This window comes from Seriola lalandi, unplaced genomic scaffold (genome assembly GCF_002814215.2).
Source record: "Seriola lalandi dorsalis isolate HSWRI2012SDOR001 ecotype SW California unplaced genomic scaffold, Sedor1 jcf7180002054901, whole genome shotgun sequence".
Taxonomy (NCBI): Eukaryota; Metazoa; Chordata; class Actinopteri; order Carangiformes; family Carangidae; genus Seriola; species Seriola lalandi.
In genome coordinates, this window is record NW_019525453.1 from 4,144,490 (window position 1) to 4,162,181 (window position 17,692).

Below are 17,692 nucleotides of genomic sequence, written 5' to 3' on the forward strand. Positions count from 1 at the left end.
CACCACCACCACCACCATCATCCAGAGTACCATGTAGAAGGCGGGTCAGAGCGTCAGTGTGGGAGAAATCAAGGGGCCCATCATCAGTTGCGCTGAGTGAGCCGAGCTGAGAGATGCGCGTTCACTGAGCCGGGGGAAGGAGGACCGCTGCCTTTCCCTCCACCGCTCCACACTTATAATAACCTCCTCGTCACCAGCATCAGCATCTCATCGCCCCAGGCAGAATATAATTAAAAAATACTACGGTTTCTGGATGGAATTTTGCTTTGGATTATTATAATTTGCTATAGCCTACTTATAAATAGGCTTTATCCGTCCGGAACCGTCTGCAAGAAAAGGTAGGAGCAGATTAGAACTGGGCTATTCGTGGTTTTAATTGTTTTTTCATCCCGTCCCTCATGCATGAGGTGTGCTGTGAAGGTATTAATGTTGTAGGATCCTGAAGTTTTTCTGCATGAATTTTCTTCTGGTGTAAATCTGATGTGGATTTGGTGAGTTTGGGCTGAAATGGGGATTTAAGCGCAATGGGATGGTTTGGATGATTAGTTTAAAAGCATTCGCCCGCAGTTTAACCACAGAGGAGAGGGTGATTTGTGGGGGAAACCGCACCTCGAGAGACCACGTTGACTTGTTAAAACTGAATTTGTGACAAATATATCTGTGGTGAATGAGTGATGCGCGTCGAGACGGAAAGTTTCAGCACCACTGAGTCGCGTCTCTCAGTCGGTGGGGAAACAGCTCGGTAACAGAAACTGCCAGAACTGCTCACGATTTACAAATGCTTTCTTGAAAATATAATCCCGACTGCTGTTCACAATTTCGCTTGGTAATTTTCTTTTAAAGCAAGGGCAGTAAACCCTTGAGCAACAGTCAGACTGCCACCGTGCGAGAGGCAGAGGGAGAGCTGGAGCTGGGAGCGCTGCTGGAAAAATGGTGTCCGCTGTTTAATTCAGTGGTGCAGGCTCGGATTTCTAATCAGTTTGAAGCGTTTTACTTTCAGCAGAAGATATCAAATATTCCATTAACAGATCAAAATGACTCTGATCTACATAAACGCTGGTCATTGGGCTCATTTTGTGGAAGCATGTCTGTGTGGGATTGACAAATCCAACGGGGTTTGCAATAGAGACAGTAACATCACTATAATTTAATATTCCTGCAGGAACTTATGTCTCTGTCATCTCATGACCACCTTTTGGGTATTTTTCTGTATGGATTGTTGGCCATTATAATAATATTAAACGTAGACTATATAGAATCATTATGCCGTTATACTGTGAGCAATTTTCTCATCTAAAGCATGTGGTTAAATACGAGGCTATCTTTTAATAACATTGGACTTTTGCGCAGATGTTCACTGGGTGACAGACACCTGGAACAGTCTTAACGTGTCCATTCATTATATGACAGCAAAGGCCGGACTGTGCAGTTAAAACTACATTTAAAGCACAGAGCATTCATGTCTTTGATGCCCCCTCAAACAAGTTTGATCTATTTGAGGAACCATCTGAGTTGGATTTGTGTGGTTAAATGATGTAGAAATAAAGTTACACGTGATTAATACACGTCTAAGATTTTCACATTTTGTATTGAGTGGAAATGCTGAAATGATCAAGTATTGTTGCTGGTGACCGCTTGGTGCCCCCTAAAGCCCCCTTGCTGGTACATGGACCCCATTTTGTGTAACTAGTGGACTGGCAGGTCCGCACACACGCACTCCCAGTGTAGGATACCCTTGTCTGCTGTGACTGATGTCGGATTAAATCGTTCCTCCAGGCTGAAGCGTGTGATAGACAGGGAGCACAGGTCTCCAGTGCGTGATGGGGGGCTAGGCTATATTACAAAACATGTCAATAAATCTGCCGCACCGAAGCTGGACGCATCAATGCATCATTTATGTCCAGTCAGTGACGGTATCCCGTGCAGGTCATCTCATATCCTGCTCTCTTTAATAATTCACTGTGTATATATCCCGGAAAATATCTGTTTATTCTAGCATGCTTAAAACTCTATCAAGAACACCAGTTAGCTAACATTACTGCTAAGGGTCGACGACGTCAAGGTAGTTATACCTCCACATTTTGACGTGTGGCTCGCTGTCTTTATAAGTTTCTATCCATTGAAGTTAAACACAAATACTTTTACTTTGTCAAAAATAGTTCATTAACTTGTGTTTTGTGCCCTCTAGAGTGAGGACTGCTAAGTATGCTATCACCAGGGGTGGGGTTAGCTGAAGGGCATATTTCATAACAAGCCTGTGAGGAAAAGTGTCAGTAAAATATATCGTGTGAAATCTGACTTGTCACCACATTAGCCTCATTTAGCTAAGCCTACGGGCTAGCTAGCAGGTGGACCGGTTTTACATTAAATTAGATACTGGAGTTCGTCAAATGTTAAAAAACCGAAAATGAACTGGTGCTATAGCCTTACTTAAAATCTTGTGTTTAGTGTTAAATGTGAGAGACGTTGTAAAAAGGCATGTCTTACACTGGGGGAAAGAAATCTCTATTAGTGCTTTAGTTAACTGACAGAGAACATGTTAGCATTGTTAGCATTCACTTGTCACATCTATGGCTCAGAGACACCTGATGCCTCAGTTAGGTAATACACACAATAAGTCATGTTAACTGAATAGAGGCCAAGGCCAATTTTCATAGGAGACTGGCATCTCAGGTTTCATGGGGATATCATGCTTTGCTTATAGAAGGGACACACAGAGCACAGTGCACATCTCTGTGTTGGTAGGTTGGATTGGCACCGCTGTGTTCAGGGTTTCTGTCACCACACAGAACCTTTAAACCTCTGTGCTGTCTCACAGAGTCACTTTTAAGACAAAGACAATGATTGAACCAGGCAACGCATTGTTGCCAGTAAGATACACACATGCTCACTCAAGCACAGGGACACACATGTGTGCACACACAGTGCATTAGCATAGGTATCAGTTACTAGAATTCAATAGCTCGCCTGCTGCAGCAAGATTAACTATTCAGGGCAGGTGGTTAAAGGGCCTATTGTGTTGCATGGCTCTGTGCTACTGTCATGATTGGACAATGCGTTTGTCTGGTGGGTAGCCCACTGCCAAAACAATTGCAAGGGCAAAGGGCTGGAAGAGTACACACACATATAAGGTTTCGCCATGTGAATCATTTCGAGCTCTGCAGAGCAAATTTACACAGGACTGAGTAAGTACAGGTGTAACGATCGAGGGCTAGTGAGCTGGTTAATATTCCATACCAGTGTCAACTGGGTTTGAATGATGGCAATGAATATATTCACTGAAATAAAAATGTAAAAATGGTAATGGCGGTGGGATTCAAACATGAAGTGGTACCACCATAACATCTTTCTGAATAGCTGTTTATGATTGTAATCCTCCAAAGACATGCAAATGAGAGAAAGAGTGGCGGTGGATAATTAGTCATATTTATCAGGATCCCAGCAGACCCTTACAGATATCAGGCTAACGTTTGAGGCTAAACACATGTTCTGGCTCACCTCAATGGATTTTCACTCATCACAGAATCAGCAACAGCAGTCTACTATGTTTTTGTTTTTTTTCTTGCAAAATTTCTGTGTTGTGCTTCCGCTGTTTGGAGTTTAACTCTCAAATTAAGGCTTTAAAACTCTGAGTGATTATTTGCGTTGATCTTCAAATAAAATGGGTAATTGGTAGAAATGGAACCCGGCATAAAATGCTCATAAACCTTTAATGGAGGTTATTAGTGGTTATTTAGTGGTATTTAATGGCCACATGGAGAGTCAAATCTGCATCGAATGATGCTCTCAATATCCCCTTTCAATTTGAAACAAACTCACAGGAATGATTTTGTTTATCTGCAAGGCACTTCTGTATATTTTATTTAACTTCTTGTCACAAAAGCCGCAGTGCTTCTCTATTCTGCTCATTTGAATACATTTTTAATTGGACTAACTTAATTACAATAATGTATGCTATTATAAAGTAACAACATTATAAAATGCTGCCTAAAAATTACAGTCGAATTAACCCCTCTCAACCAGTATCAATCAAAATGTGACATTTTAACCTTCACAAATGATCTGTTTTTTGCAGAGCTACTGTATTGGATAGTATTTGATTACATATATGTCATTGTATACATTTTTGTGTATCTCAAGTTTGTGTATTCACTACCAGTGAACCACCACATCACATTCATCAAAACATAAATTTTTGCTCAAAGGGATCTGTTTTTTTTTTCTTCTTCTTTTTCTTCTGCAGTTCTGTCAAAGGTGTAGGTGTGTCTGTAGCGGGACCTCAAACCATGGGGCACGGAACTGGACCGGCAATGAAGGTTATGTGCTTCAACCCAGGAAGTCGCCTCAAAGAAAAATCGCAAGATGCAGCCCTGAATCACTGACCCAATACCTTCATCTTAGCACTTTCATCAGTGCACTTTGTGTGGAAATTTGATTTTTTTCCATGTATCTCTGCAAAGACTTGGCTGAGAAGATTAGATTCTGTCCATTATCAACATTAGATCTGCCTCAAAAAAAAAAAAAAAACGGATATTGTATTCTCCGCTTGACAGCAAAATTATCTATGTGGAATATAACATTCAGCAGATAAATCCTGGAACATAGCCATAATCAGATGTTATAATCACTCTGAGGATCTATCCCTAGTTTTCTCCGTCTTCTGGTACACCGTGTTATTCTCTACGATGAATCCCAACAGCCTACCTGGGCATGTCCTCTTGCTGCTAAGTACTGTGCTGGGCCTGAGCGTAGGCTTAGAGTTTACTGGCTCTGAAGGTCAGTGGGCTCGCTACCTGCGCTGGGACGCCAGCTCCAGAAGTGACCTGACATTTCAATTCAAGACTTCAGAATCGGAAGGCCTGCTGCTCTACTTTGACGACGGCGGATACTGCGACTTCCTGCTTCTCAAGGTATCTGAGGGTAAGCTGCAGCTTTGCGTCAGCATCGACTGCGCCGAGACCACCATCACCTCTGATAAAATGATCAATGACAGCCGCTGGCACTTTGCCGCCATCAACAGGCACAATTTGCGGACTGGCTTGGCTGTGGATGGCCAGACCAAGACGGAGGAGGTGCGCCCCCAGCGTCAGTTCATGAAGATCGTCAGTGACCTCTTCCTTGGAGGGCTGCCGGGGGACATCCGCACATCTGCAATCACCCTGCCCTCAGTCCGTGAGCTGCCACCATTCAAGGGAATTATTACAGACCTCAGTTATGGAAGTAAGCTGCCCACGCTCATCAATAGTCAGAAAGTGCGCTTGGAGATGATGGGCCTTTGCACAGAGAACCCCTGTGAGAATGGCGGGATCTGCTCGCTGGCAGATGGAGAAACCTACTGTGACTGCTCCAAAACTGGATATGTAGGTCGATACTGCACTGAAGGTAAGAGGGCTGGCTCCAGAGCTTTCTGTGTCAAGCACTGAATATTGATTAAAATCTCTGTATAAAATTCAGAGTGATTGCTTATAAATTTAGAACTGACCTAACACCAAGTTTACTGTCTTCCTCCAGGTATACAGTATAAAAATACTACATTGACCCCTCCCTCATATTTGCTTTTTGCATCATACAGTTATCTTATCGTGTGTGGCTTAAAACTAATTGTATTCTGCTAAACTATAAATTTCAATACAGACTGCTGAAATTAGATTTAATTTCCATAACTGCGTTGCTATTCCCGCTACACCTAATGTGATTTGTGTCACCCCAAACTTCATTTATAAAACGCCTTGAAAAATGTGCATTGATTGCAATGTAGCATTTTGCACAACAGTGTAATTTATATGAAGCGCGGGCACGTATACTCCCGTGTGTTTGAAAGATTTAGTGCAGTTCATTCATTGTAGGTTGTTGCTCTTGCAGCTTCTCTTAGAAAGTCTTCATATTTCATGTGGGAGTTAAATTGGAGGTGATGTGCTCAGCATTTCCTCTCCCGTCACAGTTATTACTTTTGATGAGGAAGCGGTGGATATGGTATTAGCTGATATGACTAAAATTACAACACTCAATTCTCTCTTCTCCGTTAAATGTATTCAGCTCTTGCAAGGTGGTGCAGGGACCTGAAGGTACACTCAATGTTTGGATGAGAAACAACTTCATCTATTTTTCCTCTGCTTCTGTGCCAAGGCCATCTCTTTTTTGGTGGAGTGTAATGAGATGCAGCACTTCGACAATATTCTACTCTATTCCATCTCCACGCCTTTAAAGATATAGGCATACAAAGCTTTTTTTTCTCCAGCTAATACAGTGCTTATGTATACTCTCAAACGGCCCAGTGTCAGTGATATAATGCAGGACCCACTTTTAAAAGTGGACCTTTCCTCCCACTCCAGGAAATGCAAAAAAAAAAAAAAAAAATGTTCCCTTGTACTGTACCATGAACTTCTTTCAATTTTCTAATTCTGCTGGTTCAGGACTGGTTAATGTTAAAACCTACATCTTCCAAAACACACCACTGCTCTCAGCCTTGAGATCAATGCCTGCTGATGCAGAAAATTAAATTTCTTCTTTTTTGGTACTCCCACATCATCAAAAAAAAATTAATTTTTCATATGTAGATCAGTAATCTCACACGCTTAACTCTTTTCTTCATGTGTATGGATTGTAAAGGATAACTTTGTGTGAACTGACCCATGTCAAATTTCCTCCACTGCTGACCCACTTCCTGCCTGCCTAAATCAGACTGACATGGCTGAGGGATGACTCCATTTTGCCAAAAATCAGGGGAACGCTCACTAAACGCGACAGCACTGATTGCAAGTTATTTTAAACTGTGTCTAATACAGTTAAGATGTCATTATTTGCCAGCATTACAGCAGGCATTTAAAATATGCATTTCCAGATTTCCGTGCAGGGGTTTGCTGCATTAGGTTTCATAATGTGTCCGATCATTTGCTGCTCAAACGAAGCTGTTTGGAGCTTAAATCCCAAGCGCCTAGCCTGTGGCATTGTTCAGGACAGCACGCGATGTGCTGGTTGCAGAGTAGTCAAGCGGACGGACTGGACTTGCCCCCTTTTCGCTTCATCCCATTTGCTCATTGGCTGTGTCGAACAGTCGATGGAGGAGGAGGATGAGGAGGAGGAGGAGGTGGTGGTCCATTTGTCTGAGAGCTTCCTGAGAGCTGACAGGGGAACTATGACATCCTTGTCTTAAAAAAACCAAGGTTTTAAGAGCGCGCTTGCGACTCAGCCAGACAGCTTGGACAGGAAAAGATGGTCATATCTCAGCCGCAGGGCAGAGCAAGTATGACGAGTGAATTCACCACTGGCCTGTTGTACCCCAATTTGTCCCAGGAGGTCAGCTGTTGGACATGAACCACCCCCTGCTTACTTCCTCTCTGTCTGTCTGTCTTTCTCCCACACACACACACACACCTATTCTCCATTTTCTTCTGCTCTGAGGCAACACAAGAGCGAAGCAGGGAGGGTAGTCATGTTAGCTTCCCAGCTGATCTGACTGCTGCTCTTGTCTGCCTTCCCATTAACTGATGTGGTCGATTGTTGATTATGCCACAGAGACTGGGAACCATAATTAGGAGGATAATGAGAACAGAGATGGCTAATTTGCCCGGAAAATGCTTTCACAAACACCACCGTCAAATTCAAACTGTCTGTTGGCAAACTAGCACAGTATTTCTTTTTATTGCTAAGCCCACATGTCCATAAGTGGCAAAATACTTCAAGCAGCCCTGGAGCACAGAACGTTTGCGGGGGATACTCAAGAGTGATCAAACTTTCATCAGTTGGTTGCAGTTAGATGTGAACAACTGCTTAGCACACCTGTCTTTGTCGGCATACTGTTGATTATGCCGCACATTAATGAGCGATGAAAGCAATCTGTCAAACCCGTGAATATTTATATGTTACATTATCAGGCTGCATGGCCGGGGCCTTGCATGCATGCACTCAGATACATTTGCATTCACAGTCGTGCACACAAACACATACACACACATACACGCGGGAGAAACGAGGCCCTGGAGCTGCTCGTTAAACTGGCAGATGGCTGACTGACTGAGTTGACTGGGCCTTGGAAGCATTTTGCCAGCCGTATTCCTAATGGTAGCCTGCTAGCCCACTGGCCTAGAAGGGAAACGCGAGAAGTGGGCAGAATTAACATGTGAGATGAGAAATGAGAAAACGGCATGGGAAGAGTTGGATAGAGCCTGTCTGTGCCACTTGTGCAATGAAAAAACCAACCATTCCCACACTGTTTCTCCATTTTTGGGTGTGTGTTTCTTGCATTGAGGGATAGCTTGGTTAGCACTCTGCTGAAGCATTATTATTACATGATAATCATGAGACAGTCTCTGTCTGTCTGAGCCTGTGCAGCTCTTCCCAAATAGTCCAGCTCGGCTTGTAGCTTAGCACCACAAACAGTTGGCCATAAAACACATGTTCAGTCTCTCCTCCCATGTGGATCAGGATGTATCAGTGTGACTAACTGTGTCAGGGCAATGAGCTGAAATTAGACACCACTCACCACTCGCTCTGCACATGTGTTGACTTTGGCAGGCGAATCCACTGCTGCAGCCTCGGACTATTGTTTTGTGCTGTGTTGATAACTCTAAAAGCTGCTTCTTTCTGCGGAGTCATCTTTAATATTAACTTGATTCCACTCCCGTTATTAACTGTGCAAATATCAGTATCTTTTATGGTAATGATCTGGATATTGTCCCTCCTTCTGTTCAATTAAATTAATGGGGGTGACATTATGAAGTCTCTTGAATACCTCAGGGTTTTTTCAGTTACAATGAGATGTGCATAAGGTCAAGGTTATTAAGAGCTACACTGGATTGTTTAATGAATATGTAAAATGATCGTTCATTTCCTCTGTTGGAATCCTACATCCTGCATTTGTAATGAACACTTTAAGGCCCTTTTTGCTTAAAAAATATTCACAGGCTTGATGGAAGGCTAGTAATTGAATGCTAGGGCAAGCAAACTGTTAAGCAAGTGCTGAAATGGTGCCTTCAGGCTTAGCTTTGGGGATTAATAAACAGACATGGAAAAAATGACAGTTACAATAATCTTACTATAAAAAGTAGGTCAGGGGGAAAAAAAGGGAAAAAATGGTGCAGGGACTTGCCTGATTCCAGTGCAGAGGGCATTTGTGTCTAGTGCCCAAGCTGAAAATTATGTTTGGATTTGAGTGGTGAAGCTGCTGGTAAAATAGAGCAGGGGATTATACTCGGACCACATGTCCTCCACAGCACATTGGCTTGTTCTGGATGCTGTCGCATCAAGAGAAAGGGTTTTATCTACATGGGAAACTGAGCATTTAACACACACGCGCACACACTGTATAGGCGCACTTACTGAGCGCAAGCATTTGCACAGTCAGAAAAAAAAAAAAACGTGTTCCTGCTCAATCAGGCACATGCATTCAGGGGTCCTAAGTCCCCCAGTTGTGGAGAGCCAGAGCTGCACTGCTGTCCATCAGCTGGCCACTATCTCCCTTCCCCCCACTTCCATGGTTCGTCCTTCCCTTTCCTCTGCCAATGTCATCCTTTCTCGTGTGGGAGGAGAAGTAGCAGCCATTTTGGGATCCCTAAAGGAGACAGGAGAAAATCTCACCTCATCGTCACCAGCAGCTTCCACTGAATTCGTCTCCCTGCCCCTCCCCTCAAATGATATTTCTGTCTTGTGTTGAGTTTCTTAAATTTAACATTTAACAAGGACTTAATGCTGTCAGGGAGAAAAAATAAAGTAAAGCATTGAAAATCCCCAGTTACATCAAGTGGTGGGAAACGGACAAGGCCTCTGTTGCATCCTGGGCAGAGATCAAGACAGTCAAATTAACATCTGATATTTGTGCATTAGAGCCAACATTTAATTAAGATTAATTTAATTTCCTCGTGTCAGTCCTTGATACTCTTTAGAGGCTCTGATTGCAGAAATTTCTCAAAATTCATTTCAGGCTACAAGCACCAGGTTTGGTGGGGAAAAAATCCTGTAATACAGCGCAACATATAACCACGTATACAACTGAGACTGAATTCACCCAGTGATCTCTCATGTGCCCTAAATCAGACTGGCATGTTTGATACCCACAAGGTGTCATCCACTGGTGAGATCCTGGTGAGGATGTTTGCTGCAAGGGATGAAGCTTAATGTGTGGCTTATTTTTTTCTCTCTGTTTTTTTTTTTTTTTTTGTCATGCCATGCTGTGAACTACAGGAATCCCACAGTGAGCGTTCCCCTGAGAAACCACAAGGGTTGTGTTGAATTTGGGTCAGCAGTGAAGAAAATGTCGGTGGGTGGGTGGGTTAAAGGGGCAAAGGGGGGAAGTGGAGGAGTATGATATGGGTCTAAGAAGGAGCGTCCTGAGATCCACAAACCTCACAACACCATAAATCCTCTGTGTGGGTGTGGATTTATGTCTCCTCTTATGTGTGTGAGGCACTCTGTGCGATACAAGCTGCAGAATATTATGTTACTGTAACAATATTCGAAATGTGTAAGAGTTGATTGGCAAAGGTGTCATGTAAATCTGGTTCCCTGAGAGGACGGGACAGATGAAACTTTGTGTTTTTTTTCTCCACAGGGATTTTTACTGAGGTAGTTATTTTGATCAGGCATGTCAAGGGGCAGCTCTCCGCTCCTTACATGGCAACACAATGCTTAGAAGTGTGGTATGTTTTGCATGGTAGACCAACATGCAAAAGCGGCTGTAGTGTGTCACTAATGCAGGACTTCTCTTTGCTTTCTCTCCTTCTTCTTCTGACAACTCCACAGCAGTCCAGAGAAAACCAGGTGAGTCTCAAGAAGGACAGGTCACACTTTCAGTTCAACTTTAGCAGCAGTTCATTTCATATCACATTATGTAATCTGTAATTCATTCAATTTTCAAACTTCACGGAAAAACGTACCAGTAATATTGTTATAGCTGACATTTATTCAGTAAACAACTTGCAGAGCTACTTTATATTCACATACTGTGTTGCTCTCTTTATTAGTCATTTGTCTGTTTCAACAGAAAGCTTTCAAATGCACTTGGGAAAGCTTTGCTTTTAGTGTGATAGCCATGGTTTGCCATCATGCAAAGCATGCATAATGGCAATACAAGTGTAGTATTGGTGTGCTGTTGTTCCTCAAATTTTCTCTCTGTTCCTGTCTGTTTGATTTTTCTCTTCAAGGCCTCGCACACCTGAAGGCAGAGCAAGGTACTCTCTTCTTTTTCTTTGTAGATCTCTATTGTTTTTTTTTTTTGTGTTCACTCACCGCCTAGCTTGGTTTTGGGGCGTAATTTTGCGCTGTGTGCCTTCACTACCTGTCCATGTGCATTTGTGTGTTGCTGTGCTTTCATTGTTGCTGCAGAGAAGTGGGAGGGTTTGTGTGGGTCTATGTGTGTGTTGGTGGGGAAGGGTGCATGGCGGCATGGCATGTTCCTCATCTCACCTTCATCTCTCTCTCTCTCTCTCTCTCCCTCTCTCTCTCTCTCTCTCTCTCTCTCTCCTCCCTCCCTCCCTCTCTCTCTATGCTTCTGTGTCTCCTCACCCTCGTTTCACCCAGGTTTCTGTGTATTACATAATTGTGGACTGTTTTCAGTTCCACAGCTAACATGCAGTGACACACTCCACTGTTCCTACTCGACCTCTGCAGTGATGGGGTAGCGGAGGCGTGAGGGAGGGAGGATGAAAAGCAGGGGAGCAGGAGGGTGGATCGGGAAATCACTGGAATTTGGGGAGACAGCTTAGGAAGAAGACAAGAATTGGTATGGGAGATAAAGAGGAGGAAAAATTGTCATGGTTAGATATAGTACAAGTGTTTTAGTTGCCTAACCTTAATTATACTTTAACCGTATTTTATTTTCCATAACTACAATAAACCATACTGTTATTATCATGAGCAGGTAATTTCAAAACCAATTATTTTATGTTCATTCTTGACCTTGGAAACAGCAGTAAAGAAAATAAACTCACCTTAAGGTTCATTTAGAACTGTGTTAGGGTTCTGTCACACCAGCATTTAGAGCCGTGAAATTGGCAAGATCTTTGGATTTGCATGGAAACATAAATTCCCGATATACTTTCGCATATAGTTCAACTCCGTACTCGCCAAGCAGTTGCAAACCGTCTGGACAGCACTGACCTTTTAAGGTGACGGAGATAACTGGAGAGTCCAAAATTGAGAAAGCGATTATATTAACTGTGCTGTAAAGCTTTTCTTCATAGCCTTCTCTTTCGTCTCCCGAGTAACAAGGGAGGTCAACAGAGCGCTCGTCTACATTACCATTTTGCCGCAAACACAACTGGCCACAATGGAAGGTCGCCACTGCAAGTTACCAAGCTTCCAGTGCCACTTCTTTTCAGATGATGTACCGATAAATTTTGATCACTGCCTCTGACCTCAGTGTGGAGACGCAGTTCAGCAAAAGATAAAGAAAACAGAGAACGCTAAAATTGTGAAGTGTCAGTTGTCTGCTGCCCACGCTCGCTTCTCTCATTTCCCCACCATTTGCATGATTGTCAACATTTTGCATGAAATTGTCAGTTGGCAGTGTACAGGCTTATGGTAGACTAACAATAGCTTATCCCCACTTTTTGCTGTCTTTCTCTGATGCTCTGCGCGGGATGACACTCTTCCCTGTTTTATCTCTACGGATCCTTTCTCCTGTCCAAAACTGTAGGTAGAAACAAAGGTACAGAAATCCCTTTTTTCCTTACTGTACTCTTATTTGCACTGCAAGAGCTGTGTGTTTGTGTGTGTGTGTGTGTGTGTGTGTGTGTGCGCGTGTGTGCGTGTGTGTGCGTACGTGTGCGTGTGTGTACGTGTGCATGCGTGTGTGTGGAATTTGTGCTTGGGCTGCTACTGGTTAATCATTCATTATGTCTGTTCATTAACAGTGGGCATGTGCTCATCTGTGTGTTTGAGGGAAAAAGGGAAAATCATGGCGCTCGATGCTCTCCAGCTAACGAGTGCCCGTATTTACTGTTGCATGAAGGATGAGTGAGTGAGCAGGGAGATGAGTTGAAATGGAGAGAAATATGGTGTCAGTACTGGAGACTGGAGATTTTCACATGATTATCACTGTTAAATTTAAAATGATGTTAGTCGTAGTTTGAATTATTCAGTGTCTTTGCAAACAGTTAATATTAAACTTGGACAGCGCTGTGCGAGAACGTGCTAAATGAGTGCGATCATTGAATATGCTCGTGTTCTTTGTGAATGGTGAAGTGAATGTATCAATTTGCAATTAAGGCACCAGAGGGTGGGGGTAATGCACCAGAAAGCTGTTTGCCAACCACAAAAAAAAAAACATCAGGTGAAGAAACGTGTTTTACGGTGGCACCCGGTATGCGTCTGGCACGGCTAGTGACTGCAAATCAAACACAGGAGTGTCTGATGCTGAATGGGGAAACGGCGGTGGCGTTGGCCCTTCTCATGGATCTCCCCAGTTATGACGCGTTCATTGGGCCCTCGGAGGGTTGCCTTAGCTGGCGCCTAACACCTGACATACAACTGCGGGACCAGGGCAATCCGACTGCTTGATTTAAACAATGCTGTCTGTGATTCTATAGTAGTATAGAGTAATTCATTGAGTTTGGGAAGAGGCAATGATAGGGTAGGAGGAGGTTCTACTGAAAAAGAAAAGTTCAGAGCAGCTTGTTTATAAAAAAAAAAAAAAAAAAAAAAAATGGATGAAATGAACATGAACTAGTTCATTTTTTGGATTTGTGAACTAAGTCTGAAATTCAAAATTGTGAAGTATGAGCATGAACTGGTTGAGTTTATTTTGTGTGAACTGAACTTTGAGCTAGCTGTTGGGAGGTGTGAACTCGCACAACACTGACGGATGGACTGTCTGTGTGAAGATGAGGCGTACATGTGTTTGGGGGTGTGTGTGTGTGTGTGTGTGTATGTGTGTGTGTCTGTCTCTCTCTAAGTGCTTAATTGGACGTGACAGTTTCTGTGTCTGTTGAAAAGGAGCTGATCGGTGAATTTCATCTGATATTTTGGCTTCATTTGAATAAGGTCATAGCAGTGGCCTCTGTGTTGCCGTTGTGCAGAGAATATCCTCATTTTTCATTTATCAAAGCCACGTGATACACTCTGTAGTTGTGTGTGGTCATGCATGTTGTGTGTGTGTGTGTGTGTGTGTGTGTGTGTGTGTGTGTGTGTATGCGTGTGCCTGTGAATTATGATCCTGACTGATATCAGTTTAAGACAAATTGTGTATTGTCTGACTTTTGACTGAAACGTGGTCACAAAAGAACCGACTACAATGGTATGTGTGAGTCATCTATGTTCACAGTTTTGAACAACTGAATGTGCCCGTCCCTCTTGGTTACTGTTGCTATGCCTGTCAGGCTTTTTGTTTACAATGTTAAGAGGGGGCAGCCTCATCACTCTAAATTGTCAGTCATTTTCGAAACAATGGTTCCATAATTGCAGACAGGTAGACAAAAGCAGGTTTCTCATTTTAAGCCTGCAGCTGTTTATTTTACTTGCAGCTGTCCCTGGCAGATTTATCAGCTCTAACTGGTTAATTATTACACACAGTGAAGGTGCTACTCGTGGAAGAGTTTTTTTTTCCTATAACCCATAATCGCACAAACTAAGATAGTGTGATGTGCCTCTTGGCTTTGGAAGTAACGCTCGGCTACTACACTAGTTAGCCAGACATGCTAACATTTTGCAGCTTATATCGGAGCAGAAAAACACACTTTTGAATCCATTTCTTACAATTATATTTTTGGTTTTTGTTGTAAATGCTAAAAAAAAAGACTCACGCTCCCAACTCTTTGGATGCAGAGTTTAGGTCTTACTGCAGCCTCATGCACCCTGTGTCTTGAAGTGCAGAAATCCAAAGGTTGACAGGCTTGTCATGCCTAGTTACAGTTGCTAAGCTATGATTGGACAGTTGCTGTTCTGGGGAAGGGCTTAGAGAACAGTCAGTTACTGTATGATCATCTATCGTGATTGATATGAAGTAATGGAAAGCTGTGTATTTTCTGTCTTTTGAACTGAAATGTGATCTCAATGAGATTAAAATTACCACTGTATCAGACCCTGCACTGTTTTCTCCCCGTGGATGGGGCAAACCAAAAACAGAATTCCCTTACACTTGTATCACTTCAGCATATCAGGTAGCAGTGGGCTGTTCAGTGTGTGGTGAGAGGTCCCACAGTGGTTTGGTTGTTAGTGTTGTTGCATAACACGACAAGAGGGACCCAGGTTTGATGCATGACTGTGGTCCTTAATATGTGGAGTCCGTGGGGGTTTCGTCTGGGTGGGGGGGGGACTTTAAATTACGCATATGTCATTAAAAGTGTGAATGAGTGTCTCTATCTACATTAACCCTGCAATGATCCCTGGGTGGGCTCCAGAGTTTTGTGTGGAAAGGAATAACTATCTTAATATTATTAATAATGTTTTCAGAATTGCAGCTACTTAATCAAAAATCACTTAATTACCATTAGAGGTATAAAAGATCATTTTAAAGCACTCAGACAAGGCAGTTTTCATTTTACGCAACTTATTATATGACTTTTTATTGTGAAATACTGAGATCCTGATGTGTAAAATGAGGATATGCCTTACAGCGAGTCCCTGTGCTATTACATTCATGTCTCTGCGGTTGTGTATATGTACTGTAAATGGCACAGTGGTCAGAGGGCACGGTAAGTGGGAGGCTGGGGAGAAGAGACTAGAGAATAGACCCGAGGGGAGAAGCTAGAGAGAGCGGGGGGAGGGGGCTGAAGGCGAAAGAAGGAGAGAAAGATAGAACGGGAAAGGATGGAGTGCTGCAGATGAAGGGACCAGGGGAGCATGTCAGTGTTGTGAGGGCACATATTTCTAATGAAAAATATGGAGCACCTTGTCATCCCTGTACTCAAATCTGGGGCCGATGCCGCATGTACCCTGAGCCATCCATCCAGAAAGTTATAGTCCCTCGCAGTCAGAGAGGTCCCGATTGTTCTTGGCTCAGAGATGCAACTTTCTTTGATGCATAGCTGTGACGATGTAGCAAACTTTTTAGAAGCCATGGCAGTGGACCAGGGACTGTGCTCCAGTTAGCAACATTGCTCCAGTTAGTAACACGCGGCACTTCAACCTGCAGATATGTTTAGCTTATTGAACTGCACATATAATATCCTATTTTCAGGTTGTAGTGGTTGAGCTGTCATGTTTTAAGCATATACAATTAAGAAAATGTAATTGAGATCACTCATGTTCGTCTCGTTGCGAATTGAATGATTTAATTAACTGAGCTGTCAATGTTCATGTGAGCCCAAATACAAATCAAAAACCTGACTTACAGCTGATCTAAATAAGTCATCTGGATAATTAGATCTGGCCACGAGGGCTTGCATTCACACGGTGAAAAATGACTGCCAAGCGTGGTTTAAGTAATGGCTGAAAGACGGCGTCTGAGCAGCTTCATGTTCCTCTGACCACAGTTGCTCACATTATGAAAATGTTTCAGGTTCATGGGACCGTAGCCATAGACCGTAACCTCCCTCAAGGAGGTTGCAAGAGGAAAACTGACCCCACATTGAACAGAAGGATAGTTTGAACGGCAGAAAAAGAACCAAGGACAACTTCAAAACAGATACATGCTGACCTCCAAGATCCTGGAACGACAGTCTCTGGAAGCACTGTACATCGCTTTCTGGGCTCCATGGAAGAAGAGAAACCCAACACATCTGACTGGAGTTTGCTTGCAATATATGTTTCAGTCATCATGTTTCTGGGAGAAGCATTGGACATATACAGTATATTAAAATAGAGCTATTCTGTAAGTCACATCAGTTCCATGTTCACAGAGGGAAAAATTAAGCTTTCCAAGAAAAGAACTCCATCCCCAGTGTGAAACACGAAGGAGGTTGAGTTATGTTGTGGGGTTGCTTTGCAGCATCTGGAACAGGGGGGCTTGAATCTGTGCCTGGCAAAATGAAATTAGGCGATCATCAAAGCATTCTAAAGTTAAACATACACTGCCCAGTGTCAGAGAGCTCTGTCTCAGTTTCAGGTCATGGTTCGTCCAAGACGATAATAACCCAAAACATACATTTAAAAAGGAGCCAGGAATGGATGAGAAGAAAATATTGGACAGTTCTAAAGTGGCCTGCTGTGAGTTCTGGTCTTAATCCAGTTGAACATCTGTGGAAAGAGCTGAAACTCGCAGTTGGGAGAAGGCACCTATCAAAGCCGAGAGAAGTGGAGCAGTTTGCTGAGGAAGAGTTCAGCCAAACTATCAGCTGGGAAGTGTAGACGTCTCATTAAGAGCTACAAAAAGTGTTTGATTGCAGTGATTGCCTCAAAGGATGTGTTTTATTAGCTTAAGGGACCCAATATATTTGTTCATGACATTTCCATTTGTTTAATTATTTAAAATCATATATTACACTGAAAATCAAAACCAGTGTGTCTGATCTATTACGTATGGAATAAAGAATAGTGAATAGTGGATGCCAATTACTCCTGTCAGTTTCAACGGTTATTCTTCATAGGTGGAAGGGTACCTATAATTTTGGCCATGTCTGTATTTGTACTTATTTTGATTATAGCAGTTTTTGATTTGACAGTTTACTGAGCTTCCTACCTGAAGTACACTTTTCTCAAAGTATCACAACCCACTTAGATCTGCTGCTTGGACCTGCTTGCAAAGCATTGATCAAAAGCACTTCCTTAGCATATTTTGTGCTAACATAGCACAAGCAAAAAAAGCAAAACATGCTCAGAC

At 42.8% G+C, this 17,692-nt stretch overlaps 1 protein-coding gene across 1 annotated transcript in view; it reads left to right on the forward strand.

Annotated features, from left to right (window-relative positions):
• Nucleotides 1-153: 153 nt before the first annotated feature.
• The window catches only part of nrxn3b (neurexin 3b), a 282,518-nt gene continuing 264,979 nt past the window's right edge, over nt 154-17,692 (forward strand). The window contains exons 1-5 of the mRNA XM_023430082.1: nt 154-338; nt 4,244-5,382; nt 10,738-10,755; nt 11,139-11,165; nt 12,632-12,643. Of these exons, the coding sequence (XP_023285850.1) occupies nt 4,686-5,382; nt 10,738-10,755; nt 11,139-11,165; nt 12,632-12,643 (754 nt within the window). The 5' untranslated portion in view covers nt 154-338; nt 4,244-4,685. The remainder of the gene's footprint in view (nt 339-4,243; nt 5,383-10,737; nt 10,756-11,138; nt 11,166-12,631; nt 12,644-17,692) is intronic.